This window comes from Pipra filicauda, unplaced genomic scaffold (genome assembly GCF_003945595.2).
Source record: "Pipra filicauda isolate LSUMZ 115617 unplaced genomic scaffold, ASM394559v2 scaffold106_size2291244_pilon, whole genome shotgun sequence".
Classification (NCBI taxonomy): Eukaryota; Metazoa; Chordata; class Aves; order Passeriformes; family Pipridae; genus Pipra; species Pipra filicauda.
Window position 1 is genome coordinate 186,266 of NW_024103507.1, and position 13,241 is coordinate 199,506.

The following is a 13,241-nucleotide window of genomic DNA, read 5'->3' on the forward strand; positions in this document are numbered from 1 at the left end:
GCAAGGCAAGGCAAGGCGGGGTGGGGCGGGGCGGGGCGGGGCAGGGCGGAGCTGGACTGGACTAGATTAGGTTGGACACACTGGGAGGCAGCCGGCGCGCGGTGTTCGCGGTGTCTGTGCGGGCGCGATGGTGCTGTGCGACGTGTGCGGGCAGGTGCTGCCCGCGGAGGCGGCGGCGCGGCGGCGCTTACCCTTATGCCGCCGCCAGCCCCGCTGCCCGCTCTGCCTCGCCGCCGCCGCCCCGGGCTGCGACGAGCTCCGCCGGCATTTGGAGAAGGCCCACCCGGAGTCGGGGCCTCCGGGCTCCTCCCGCCCTGGGGCACCGCTCGAGTGTCCGTTCTGCGGGGAGGCGGCGGGGCGGGAGCTGGAAGAGCACGTCCGGGAGCGGCACGGGCACCTGCTGGGCGCCCCAGGCACGGGTGAGCGGCGGTGAGGGAGGGGCGTTCTCCCCGTGGGGGTCGGGGAGCGGGGAACCGGCCCGGGATGAGCGCATCGCACTAGGATGCTCCCTGAGTGCCTCCTCCTCTGTGGTCCCATCCCAGAGAGCTCCGAGGCCGCCTCTGGGTGCAAACACGGGGCAGCGACTGAGGGCGGTGGGGAAAAGTCCCTTGGAAAGGGGAAGTGAGTGACTGAAGGCGGGAGGGGCGTCACTTGAAAGATCTGCTCCAGAGCTGAACTTCAAATGCCAGTGCAGGCGAGCCCGCAGGGTGTTGTTTGATCCCAGTACGCCGTGTCAGTGAAAGGAAATCGTAAACCTCTTGTGTGGGGGGGAGGGGGTTTTTTATCCCTTTGGCATTTATTTGGTTGCAAAGGTTTGGCTTTGCCTCTTTAAGAGTCGTCTTTGACGGGATCCCATAAAGTGGTTGCATTAGGTGTTAGGGAAAGGAAGTTTTTGACTTTGAAGTAGAGGCTTGGAAAAGATCCAGCACCGAAGTGCTAAATATTGGTTTGGACAGATATTCTCGAGGATGAAGTTGGATTAAGGGAAATAGTTGCATATTTAAATACTGTTATTTTATTTTAGTCATGATCAGAATTTTATTTTGACTAACTATCCAAGTTGCTGGTAGCTATTTCAGAAACTTACCGATAGCACCTTTGCTAGTGGGTAATTCCCTTAGAAGACTAATATTCATGATGAAACTAACTAGTATATACTGAAAAGATTAAAAAATGATGATGTAGGAGCTTGACCCTGGCTGGACACCAGGTACTCACTACAGCTACTCTCTCGCTGCCCTCTGTAACTGGACAGAGGAGAGGAAAAAAAACCCACGAAGGATTCATGAGTCGAGATAAGAGCTGGGAGAGGTCACTTACTGATCACTATCATGGCCAAAACAGACTCAAAGTGGGGATATTAATTGAATTTATTGCGAACAGGGTCAGAGCAAAAGAATGAGAAGTAAAATAATCTTAAAAACGCCTTCCCCGCACCCCTCCTTCTTTCCATGTTCTCTTCCTTCCCCACAGCAGTGCAGGGGGATGGAGAATGGGGGTTATGGTCAGGTTTTGTGCTGTTCAGAGGAGTCCTTCCCCTGCTCCTGTAGGGTCCCTCCCATAGGAGATAGTCCTTGATGGACCTCTCCAGCATGAGTTCATCCCACAGGCAAGAGTTCTTCCCAAACTGCTGTCCTGTGGGTCACTTCTCCATAGGGTACAGTCCTTCAAGAATGAGCTGTACTGCTGTGGGTCCCCCACAGAGGCCACAAGTCCTACCCGGGAAAAACCTACTCCAATGTGAGCTTCCCTCTCAGGTTCCTGGCAGGACCCTGCTCCATCTTGGGCCTCCCACAGGGTCACAGCCTCCTTTGGATATCCACCTGCTCCAGCATGGGCTTCTCCATGGGCTGCAGGTGGGTCTCTGCACCCCGATGGTCCTCCATGGGCTGCAGGGGCCTCAGCTCCAGCACCTGGAGCTCTCCTCCCCCTCCTTCTGCATTGACCTTGGTGTCTGCACTGTTGTTCCCATGTTCTCACTCTGCTCTTCCCTGCCTGGAATTTTTGCTGCGCAATACCTTTCTGTTCTTAAATATGTTATAACGGAGGCGTTACTATCACTCTTAGTTGGCTTGGCCTTGGCCAGCAGGAGGAAGCCTGTTCTGGAGCTGGCTGGCATTGGCTCCATAAGACAGGGGAAGCTTCTAGCAGCTTCTAACAGAAGCCACCCCTGTAGCTCCCCCACTAGCAAAACCTAGCCACAAAAACCCATTACAGATGATTAGGATGCAGAATGTGGCAGTATAATCAACCTCACTGCACGATCTGTGATTAAAATGTTATTTTTAACCAAAAAAACTCCCAGGTCTTAGCATTGAAGAACATCTTTCTTCTACGGATGCAAATAATGTGAAACTTAAATAAATAACTAAGTTGCCCGCGTGGCAATTTCTGCTTTAAAGTGGTTTTATTATGGGTGTTTTGTTTTTTTATGTACATAGTATGTTTAAGAAAACTCTATGTTTGCAGGGTTATGTAAAATGCTCCTGGTGAATTTAGGTTACTATACCACCAAGTTTCCTTCCAGCCCATCGTGACTATTTAGCCTGGACAAATGCTTTCCAGAAACAGCTACCACAGAATATTAATTCTTGTGTTTCGTGAGCCTAGGAAGGTGCAAGTAAAATCTAGGGACTCAAAAGGAGAGCAGTAAAGATGGAGTCGGGCATTCGAATGTGGATCTTGGTAATAGGACAACAGGCAGTGGCCACAAATCAAAAAGTCAAAAGAATGCCATTTAAATGCAAGAACACTTATTTTTTTACTGTGAGAGTGGTCAAGCACTGGAATATGTTGCTTGGGGAACGTGTGGAGTATCCATCCTTGAAATTTAAAAACTGACTGGAAAAGACCCATGTAACTTAACCTGTTTAAATTTGACTCTGCTATGAGGGACTAGATGATCTCCAGAAATCCATTTGAACTTTACTTATCCTATGTGGTACTCTCAGTAATACTACTAAAACTGCAGAAAGAATATTTATTTAAGGAGATGCAGGAAGACCAACAAAGTAAGAATGACAGCACATTTTATTTTATTCTTTCAGCCCATCAGATGTTGTCATGTGAATATTAAGTTTTTGTAAGCAAGTGTTCTGTTAGCAGAACAGATCTTTTTATTAGTGGTTTGATATTTAAGACTAAGCATTTTTTAATACAAATATCATAGCAAATTATGATCTGTAAGTTAAATGGGGTAAAATGTAATGGAAAGAAGGAAAAAATGTCTTCAAATTGTCGTGTACTTAGATACAAATTCTTAAGTGGTTAAGAGAGTAACAGCTGTTTAGAATTTACTGCCTTTCACTGGAGAATTTCAATGGTAATGTGTAGACTATATATCAGTTAGGGGGGTGATTCTCACAAAAAACCCCAGGAATTGCATTAATCAAGGAACTGCATTTTTTTTCAGACACTGGAAATGGTGAACAGCTATATGAATGTCCTATGTGCAGTCTTACCTGTACAGACATTCAGATTCTTGAAGAACATGTGAATTTGCACTTAGAGGAACACAGCTTTTCAGAAGGTACCTGAAAGGATACGGGCTTGATAATACTTGAAAGCATTTACAAGTATTTGCATGTTGGAGAATAGAATCTCATGCAAAATTTAATATAAATATTTCTCTATTTAAAAAGAGAATGAGACACATATATTATGAAGTTAACATAGTTAATAGCAGGTCCTATCACTTGCCCAAGTGCTCTACTTAATTGCACTTGCTAAAAGAAATCTTTTTCTATGCATGTTTGTTGAGTAAATGAACTGCATGTTAGCCAAAAGTAAAACTTAAAGCAAAAATATTTTAAAGACAGCAGTATTATATATTTCTTTTTCTAGCTCTGTAGAAGGTTTTTATAAATCAAATTTACAGTGGTACGTTCTGCTGAAAATTTATAGCTTATGAAAACTTTTTTCCTCGATTCTTTTCTGTAAATGCTTGTGCTGGTTCACTAGTCATATTGTTAAAGTAAAGGAATCAAAATGAATTTTATTTATTAACATGGCTAATAAAATCCTAGAGATTCCCTGTCCAGTTCTCTGATCCTAAATATGGTTTTGTCACTTCCTTATAAGACTGCTGGCAATGGTTCTAGAAGCTAAGTGTGTGGTATTCAAGAAACTGGGACTTCTTGCTAACAATGAAGTGAAACATAATAAACAAAAGCTGTCTTCTTAGTGGTAGAGGTACATACATTATTTGCAAAGTAATTGCTCCAGTAACTGCATAAACTCTGTCCAAGTCAAGAGTCTAAGTCTTAGCAGACTGAATGCAGTCATTGCTGTTCAGTGTTTGTTGCTAATAGGTCAAAATAATTTAGGATGCATTTCCTGAAATTAATGCCTAGTTGTGTTTACATATGTCTGCTTAGAAATGAGTCTTTAAAACTTAAATAAGTGATCCATCAAAGCATTATTAACCTTCTGATCAAGTCACCTCTCTTTGGAATGTTATTCTGGGATAGGTGGACATATAAGAGATTTAGAACTGGCTCAGCAGCTCCAGACTGAAGAAGATAAATGGCGGAGATCAGAAGAAGAGAAGCGAGAGAGGGAAGAATTTAAAAAGCTGCAGGTACGCTATTGTTTCTAAATGGTAAACTTAACAACAGTTGTGCCATTAGAAACTGAGTATCTTGGAATTGTAATGTCCTGAAATGGCCAAACCAAGTCAGACCTGTGCAAGTCACCAGTCTGTGTTGAGGTGATGGTCCAGGAGTGGGTTGGAAGCAAATGCATTTTAGAAACTCTGATTCTGGCACAGGTGCTGGACTTTAGCTTTACTGCTTTGAGTGGTGCTGGCTTAAGATGGGGCTGGGTGCTCCCTGTGCATGCCACACTGCTCTCACCAGCGCACCTGCTGCCTATGCTCCACCCAGCTCTAGTGCTCTGCCTTGCTGTGCAGCATGGAGCATGTTCCCTGTCAGAGAGCCAAAGGCCCTGAGCATCCTGGCTGTCCTCTTCCAGAATATCATCACCTGCTCTAGGTCCTGCTTCCCTCTGCCTCCCACCTCACAGCCCGGTAACTCATTTCCCCCTCTCACTACCTCCTTGCCAGACTGCCTCTGTGCCAGTGGCTCTGCCAAGAGGGAGCAGAGGAATGTGCATGCTCTTCCAGGTGTGGCTTTTGTAGACCCACGCTCATATTCAGGAATGAAGCTTGGCCTTCAGCTCTAAAATAATTATAATTCTGAAGTTTTTATGTCTGTTTTTCAAAGTTAGTGACAGTGATTTTGAAAAGCTGCGTGCACAACAGGTGAATTTTAAAATTGTGATTTAAATCACGCACATTCCATCCCTAACAGAGACAGTATGGCTTGGATAATTCTGGTGGCTACAAGCAGCAATTTCTAAAGAATATGGAAAGAGAAGTTGATAGAGGAAGGATGCAGCCCTTTGAATATCACAAGAGAAAAGCTGACATGATGGAAAGTTTGGCTTTTGGTTTAGATGACGGGAAAACAAGGACCTCAGGTAAAAAGACTGAAATTATACAACTAAGACTTTATTTTCTAGACTTAAGTTGTAGTGACTAAAGTGGCCTTTAACAAAACATGTAATTGGTTGTTTAGTATTGGTTGCATCCTAGTTCTAATTCTTATTTTCTAGATCAATCTATACCATTGTAGTCCTGGTGAGGACTAAATAAATACGTTAAGTTTTAATTTCCTTATTAGTTTAGTTTATTTCTAATTTGTATTCTGAACTGTAGGCTTTTTTGCCTCTTTTTTTTCCTTTCTTTTTTTTTTCCCGTGGAAACTTGGGACCAAGTTGTCTAGTTAAGGCCACAAATACAGTATGTATCAAAAGATGTGACTGTTTTATTACAAGTTGGTTGCCCTTGACTGTATGCTTGTTTACTACTTAGTACTCATTGGTTCCTAATCTAGTGTAGCATTTCAAATTTTCAGTAGCTTTTTATCTTGTGTTTCAATTAATTGTAATATCATGTAAGCTTGTTGCAGGTAAGCACAGTGTCCTGATTACACATCTGATTACAAAGTCCAGGAGAGGACTGGGAGGAATAGGCATCTACTTGATACGTCCTCTTTTAGATGTTTTGTAGTTGGTAAAAAAATACAATGCAGGTGGATTTCTGTGTCCTTTTTAAAAGAGTCCATTGTCTTTCCTTTCCAAGACCACAGTTCAAAGGTCTTTTAGCTTATTGCTAATGGCAATAGCTCACAAAATATCCATTTGGTTCTTGACAGGTGAAATAAAATTTCTTCTATTAAATATATCGCATAGAAATAACATATTTAAAGTTTTCATTCCTGGTACTGATTTGGATTTCAGAGAGGTATTCAGAAAATAATCTGTGATGACTATGGAATAATTGTCTTCACAATAGCATGGCAAGAAAGGGCTTTTGAGAATTTACATACACAGATTGAAGAGAGCATTCCCAAGTATGTTCTTTCATGTAACAAAGGAGGATTTGAAATATCCTGCAAGTGGATTATTTTAAAATATTTACAGTAATTCTCAAGTTCTGTGCCATTCCCTTTTTTTTTCCCCCTCTTTGTTTCTCCTGGAAAAATAAGTTGTGGAGAATAAAAAGTGTCGCCATGTTTTTAGGAGGATGTTGTACTGGGGGTGGCAGGGGCATAGGAATACTTTATTGGTGACATACTTTTTCTATATCATTGTAATAGTTACTGTGACTATCACAGTTTATAATGTAGTCCAAGCTGTTTAATTTAAAATTGTGTAGCAACAATGAAGAAATAGCTTTCATTTTGAAAGCTTCATAGTACATAAATTCATCAAAATAAAGACCATTGAAATTAAGTAGGTGCAATGTCCACTGGTTTTGTGATTTGGGTTCCAAATGTAACATAGGCTCATTTAGAAGTTTTAAAATAAATTGTATTAATATGTATATTTTCCAAGTTGGACAAAGAATCTTCTGGCAAATTTCGTAGTTCATTTTACAGATAAACTTTATATTTTATCTTCTTTTAGGAGTCATTGAAGCATTGTGCAAATACTATCAGAATGAGAACAAAGATGTGAGGCATGTATGGCTTTCAGCAGGAGTAGATCACTTCCACTCATCCTTGGGCGACAGAGGCTGGGGTTGTGGGTACAGGAACTTCCAAATGCTCCTCTCCTCACTGTTGCAGAACAGTTTGTATAGAGACTGCTTGACAGGTATTAAACAAAATGCGGTTTGTTTCACATACCTGGGATGACAGCCTGCTGATTGATGTTTTACCTTTTAATTTACGCAGCAAGTCGTGCAATGTAAATGAATCTTTGTAACATCAACTGCCTCTTATAAAAGAAGCTGAATATTTTTAATTAATAGACTATTTCAATTACCGTAACAACAATTCAAAAGCTTTTCTGTTCCAGATACTACACTAATTCCTAGTATACCAAAGATCCAGTCCATGATTGAAGATGCCTGGAGAGAAGGTTTTGATCCTCATGGGGCATCTCACTTCAACAACAGATTACATGGCTCCAAAGCATGGATAGGAGCATGTGAAATTTATTCACTGTTAACCAGTCTCAGGATGAAGTAAATATTGTTTTTTGTTATTATTTTTAAGTGCTGATTTAAGTGCTAGACCTTTAAAGGTTAGAATTCGTGTGCATAATGACAAAGCTACCTTAGTGACTTTAACCAGTCTGTAAACAGATCTGATTTAGTGCAGCATGAAACTGTATAACTGCTTACGGAGGTGCATAAACCCGCTAACTGCTTAGATCATTGGGACTTGGTGCAAAATTATGCCACATATGCATAAATTCAAACACTGTTTGAAAGCTTAATTTCTCTAAAAGTCTCTTCTCAAGAAGAATCTGAATTTCAGCTATTTTCTATATCTTTTAATTGGATTCTCTATGTGTATCACATACAAAAAATCGAACATTAATTTTTGCAAGCTTCACAACGTCTTGTTGGACAGAACAGAGAAGAACATTTCTTTGTTATGTAGTAAATTTTCCAGTTTGGAACAGTATATATTGCGTTGCCTTGTAATTATGTGTCCCCTACTCCTGTATTAAAAAAAAGGTGGTAAGGACCACTTGATGCCTTGAATTGCTGTATTTATAAAACATTCTTGGTGCCAGAGGAAGGGAGAGGAGGTGAATTTTTTTTTTTAACAAACAACCCACTTGAAATTTTATTGTTGTTTTCGTTCTCTGTGTTGTGTAGATGCCAAATCATTGACTTTCACAAACCAACTGGTCCTATGGGTACACACCCTCGTTTATTTGAGTGGGTTTTGCATTACTATTCTACAGATAATGGAGGTGGCGCAAAGGTGGTGTGTACTTCCAAACCACCCATCTACTTGCAGCATCAAGGTCAGTATCGCTATATGCTGGTTTCTTACTATTCTCTATCCCTCTTGATATCTGCTGTCATTCAGAGCAGCATTTTGTAATCCTTCCTCATTGAATTGAAGGCATGGCTTTATTTTGTATTTAGCGAGAGCAACATTAAAGTTTGTATTTTTATTGAGTGGAAGAACTGAATGTGATTGGGATCTCAACTTTTTGACGTGTACTCTTTACTTATAACTATTATTAAATTTAATTAAAAAGTAATGCCTTCCTTGATCTGAAAATCAGTAGTGTGCTACAAGGAAGTAAATGGGATTTATATGTTTTTAAAATACTGAAACTCTATTTTGATATTAGGTCATAGTCGTACTGTTGTTGGAATAGAAGAGAAGAAAAACAAAAGTTTATGTTTGCTACTGTTTGACCCAGGATGTTCTTCCCAAGAAATGCAGAAACTGCTGAAACAGAACAGTGATGGAACTAATCTCAAACTACTTCGGAAATTTATGGGTAGCCTAAAAGAAAAGCAGTACCAGATAGTGGCTGTAGATGGGGTGCTGTCTTTGGAAGAGAAAGCTGTATGTATTTCAGAAAATAGTTTCAGTCTAAGAACATTTAAGACAATCTGCAGTTCTTCTTTAACACTCAAATGCACATTCATATATAGTTGCATGGTGGATTTTTTTCATTTCTTCACTTTCCCTGTTCTTGTTCTCTGCTACTTTCTGCTTATATAATCCCAGGATATCAAAACCAAAAAGGTTTTGCATATATATGAATGCCACCTTGCTGCAACTGACAACTTCTAAATCTTGTATGAAGCTTGCAGCTGTTTGTGGATGTAAATTAGGTGCTTTTTTTAACTTTTCGTTTTCTTATAATGTTTTCTCCTAAATAACTAATTGTGACCATGGAAGTTACTTACAAAGATTCATAGTGCAAAATGTGTTCAGAGGTTTTTATTGCAATTTTGTAAAGCTATGTGGTGTCTATCAGCCTTTGATAGTTGAAGAACAAGGTGCACAGAGACAGACCTAACCATCCAATGTCTCCTCAGCTTGGACACTACAACTAGTGCATTCTACAAGTATTTAGAACTTCGTATATTTAAAACACACGTCTGAGAAACTTAAAAGTTTGAGTTGTTGGAATTTTTATAAACCCTTTCCATGTGTTTGGCTTTGGGCATTTTAGCTTTTTTAAGACCTTAAAAGTTTTCAGCTGATTGTCAGATGTAGTTTTTGTTTCTTAAGCTTTCTCTTCCCTATACTAACAAATTGATTCTGAGGACCCCTGTTCCAATTCTGTGGTGCCTTACATTCAAACTTCAGGACAGACTTTCATTTAAGCTGTTAAATAACTGGTGACTGAATTACTTGCTCAACTGTATTTAACATATGTATGTTGAAATGAGGTATTATCTTAAGAGTTTTCTGGCCCTGAACATGTCAGAAATATTAGTGAAATGTGGCTGTCCTCTCCTGCTACTGACAAAAGCTTTAAAATTCAAGACACAGTAAAAAGAAGTGTCATTTGGGATTAGAAAGGGGTGGGTTTGTTGTCTTTAGTATGGTACTTTTTTTTTTTCTTCTTTTCAAAGATTTGATTTACATTTAAAAATATCAGTTGTTTAAAATGTTATCTTGAAACCTCCCATTTAATTAAAATGAAATATAACCCCTTATACTCATTAAGCTTACTACACTACTAATTTGGAAAAAGCTGTCTAAAGTGGTGGGTTTGTTCATTAAGTTATTCTCTTTCCCTCTCTCCTCACCTATTTTTAGGCTCGCTGCCGTGCTTCTCAGGTCTTAACATCAGAGAAGATTCCTTAAAGGATACTTTTATTGCCTGTTTATGGAATTTATTGGATGCAAATCATTAAACTTGTGGACTGTGACCCTAACTCGACAATGTCTCTATAATGCTTGGGGGCTCTGGAGAAGCACAACACTGGAGTAAACCTGTAGTTTTGGTGTTCAGTCAAAACTCTGCCGTCCTGATATAACTAACTGAAGTATCAGAGTCTTTGTTGTACTAGAAAATGTGTTATTTTCTTAGTTGCTTAAATGAGCAACATCTACTGTCTGGTATCAAACTATGCACTGTTAATAAGCACTGGATAAAGATACTATGGAACTAGTTTATTGGAGTTCCTGGTCATGGTTTATGTCTGTAAATGTAATTATGCGTCCTCTGTGACCAGTCCTCTGTTTCTCCACAGTACAGTCTGTTACACCAGGGATTAGTTTACTACTAAACTTCTTTTCGGTTAGCTGGTTTCTCTAGAGGTATCACCTGTAAACATGAACACAGAGGTGGATCAGTGTTGGCATTGCTGTGAGGTCTAAGAAAGCGCTGTCCAGAGTAGAGTGCTCGTGCTTTAGATGCCACACAAGACAATCTTTGGGGTGCAGGAAGATAATATTTCTTTTGTACCATGGATAAATAAACTAAATATGTTTTTAAAAGTGTTTCTTTAATTTCATCCTTTTTTTAATTTCTATTTTTGTGTATGTTTTATAATCTATATCCCCTAGGACTCAAAGGCATCTCAGAAGGACATGAACTGCACAGGGTTAATGCTGTTAAACCTGTGCAGTTAAAGAGACTGTGGAGCTACCTGCTGAAACAAGTATCTTGGGTGTTAGAGGCACCTTAGTGTATCTAAGACATGCTGCTCTGGTTGAAAGTAAGAGCCAAGCCTCTCCAAGAGGGCAGCTGGAGGCTGGGAGGGATGGTTGAGTGTGTTGCAGATAGCACTGTGTGTCTTTGCTTAAGCAACTGAATCATGCTATAGCATCCAGTTGTTGGAACTGGACCTTAGATACATCCCTTTCATTTAGACTCTTTTCTCTGTTAACCCTTAGAGGTGTAAGAGCCTTTCCATTAACCTGTTTCTCTCATGTGCTCTCATGCACTCTGGCAATTTTTGGAAGTAGTGAAACATGTGAGCCTGTAAAGATATTACAACCCATAAATCACTGATTTTTCTGAAATATGCATGAAGGTAAAAAAAATTCATGAAAATGCATTCATTTCAGTAGGTATGTAGAAGTGGCCTATAACCTGTAAAAGGTTTAAATACTTAGGACAGGACAGGGGCTGACACTAGGGACATCAGCTCCCATATTAGCCCTGGTCTATGTGGCATGTCTCCTTATGTCATGTGAAGTTTTGCAGCCACACAATCATTTAACCTCTCGTAGATGTGCTTCAATCTCTTCTGCACTGTTCCTGCACCTGCCTGGAATTGGAACTGAGTTTGTTCCTTGCTCAGGCTCTGCTAATTCCAGCCCAAGCTTGCTCTTTACCAGTGTGACACTGTGCCCAGATGTGTAAGCTGAAGAAGCAAGAATTGTAGTACCAGCTCTTAGTTTTTGCAGTTGAGCTGGTGTTTCAGTGGAAAGCTGTAATGTGCCAAATTCAAAATACTTCCTCGTTCTGCCTTGTATGTGCCATTTTATTCCTACGTTATCACCATGGGGCAGCCAGGTGATAGGTGAGCAGAAGAGTGGGGGCCTTACTTGATGGAGCCGAAGGTACCTCTGTAAGGGCTCTTGTAGCAATGATTCCTGGCACCACCTGGACACCAACCGACCATTTGAGATATTTGATTCCTTTTGTAAATATGACCTTATGCCAAGATCTCAATAGATTTTGGGTTTGGTTTTTGTTTTGTTTTGTTGTGGGGTTTTTTGTTTGATTGGTTTTTTGGTTTCTTTTTAACAAGCACTCTGGGAGTGCTTGTTAATTTAGATTTATTATTAACAAGGTTAATTTAGATTTATTAAGGTCAAGTTCTTGGTGTCTTGCTCGTTTCAGCTTGACCACAGGAATGCCATGTAAAGGTCTGACCAACCAAGACAATCATGGTGTAACAACAGCCTTTTCAGAGAATTGCAGCTGGAGCAGGGTAATGGGGTAAAGTTCAAACATGAACTGAACATTATGGGAAAGAAAGCAGTGTGGTAACCATGTATCATGTATCATCATGGCTAGGCTTCCCGAACTAAGATTTGGGAAGGGCTCTACCCACATTTGCTACAAGCGCGCTGGGGGCTAAAAAGGCCAATGACAGATAGACAGGTCCAGTTGCAAAAGGCACAGCAGAAAGACTCCTTAGGTGGTATCGGCAAGACACGATTCTTTCTGCGTTGTCTTTTCTCCTTGAGAGTGATCCTGCATATGTTCTCAAAGGAAGCAGCAGCGTTATAGATGGTGTGTCTCCAGACCTCCCAACTGGAGGCCAGAGTAGACCAGTGATGATGACATCATGAGAAAGAAAGCAGTGTGGTAACAAAACACTAAAATAACCCTACTGAGACACAGAACTTAACCTGAATCACTACTAAAGTTTGCCCTGAGAGAGAGAATGAATCTGCTTGGGCTCAATGCTAAATAAAATAACTGCTCTTACTGTCAGACTCCCCTGAGTTTTCAGAATCTGAACTTTTTATCTTCTTTGCAAATAGTTGCCTCATAGAAACAACAAAATCCTGTTTGGATCTATTTGCAAGACCCTAACATTTGGTTAAATGCTTTTGTGCAGAAAGTGACAGAAGGACTTTGATCTGCTTTTCTCTTCCAAGAATAGCACACTTTTGTAAACAGCTGTCAATGAGTATGTCCTTCCTTATATATTAATTGACTCACTACCATGATTTAACCTGTTCATGGCTCAGCTCCGTAGAGTGGCTTGCCCATGGATTTCCCTGAGGAGATATGTAGACATATCTCAGTATTTTTTCCTATCAACAATTCAAAACTATTTGCAAATTCAACAACTCTACTCATCACATACATTTGATCTAGGATATATTCACCATTGTAGACAGTAATGACTTACACGTTAGTTACGAAGGGGAGTCCTGAGTATTCCTCAGCTCTATCCATTGAAACCACTCACAAACTAGAGCTTCTCCCCATATATGCAC

General features: G+C 40.4%; 1 protein-coding gene across 3 annotated transcripts; it reads left to right on the plus strand.

Moving 5' to 3' along the window:
* The first annotated feature begins 33 nt into the window (after nt 1-33).
* Nucleotides 34-10,778, plus strand: ZUP1 (zinc finger containing ubiquitin peptidase 1). Of its 3 annotated transcripts, none has more exons than XM_027745343.2 (9): nt 34-419; nt 3,413-3,529; nt 4,470-4,579; nt 5,310-5,478; nt 6,970-7,158; nt 7,363-7,531; nt 8,174-8,325; nt 8,662-8,882; nt 10,092-10,778. In XM_027745343.2, the coding sequence occupies exons 1-9, from the start codon at nt 128-130 to the stop codon at nt 10,137-10,139; spliced, it is 1,467 nt and encodes a 488-aa protein (XP_027601144.2). In that variant the 5' UTR covers nt 34-127; the 3' UTR covers nt 10,140-10,778. The 3 variants fall into 3 exon arrangements, with proteins under 3 accessions (XP_027601144.2, XP_039236058.1, XP_039236060.1); XM_039380124.1 differs by having other exon boundaries at nt 36-419; nt 8,734-8,882; XM_039380126.1 differs by lacking the exon at nt 8,662-8,882 and having other exon boundaries at nt 36-419.
* The last annotated feature ends 2,463 nt before the right edge of the window (nt 10,779-13,241 follow it).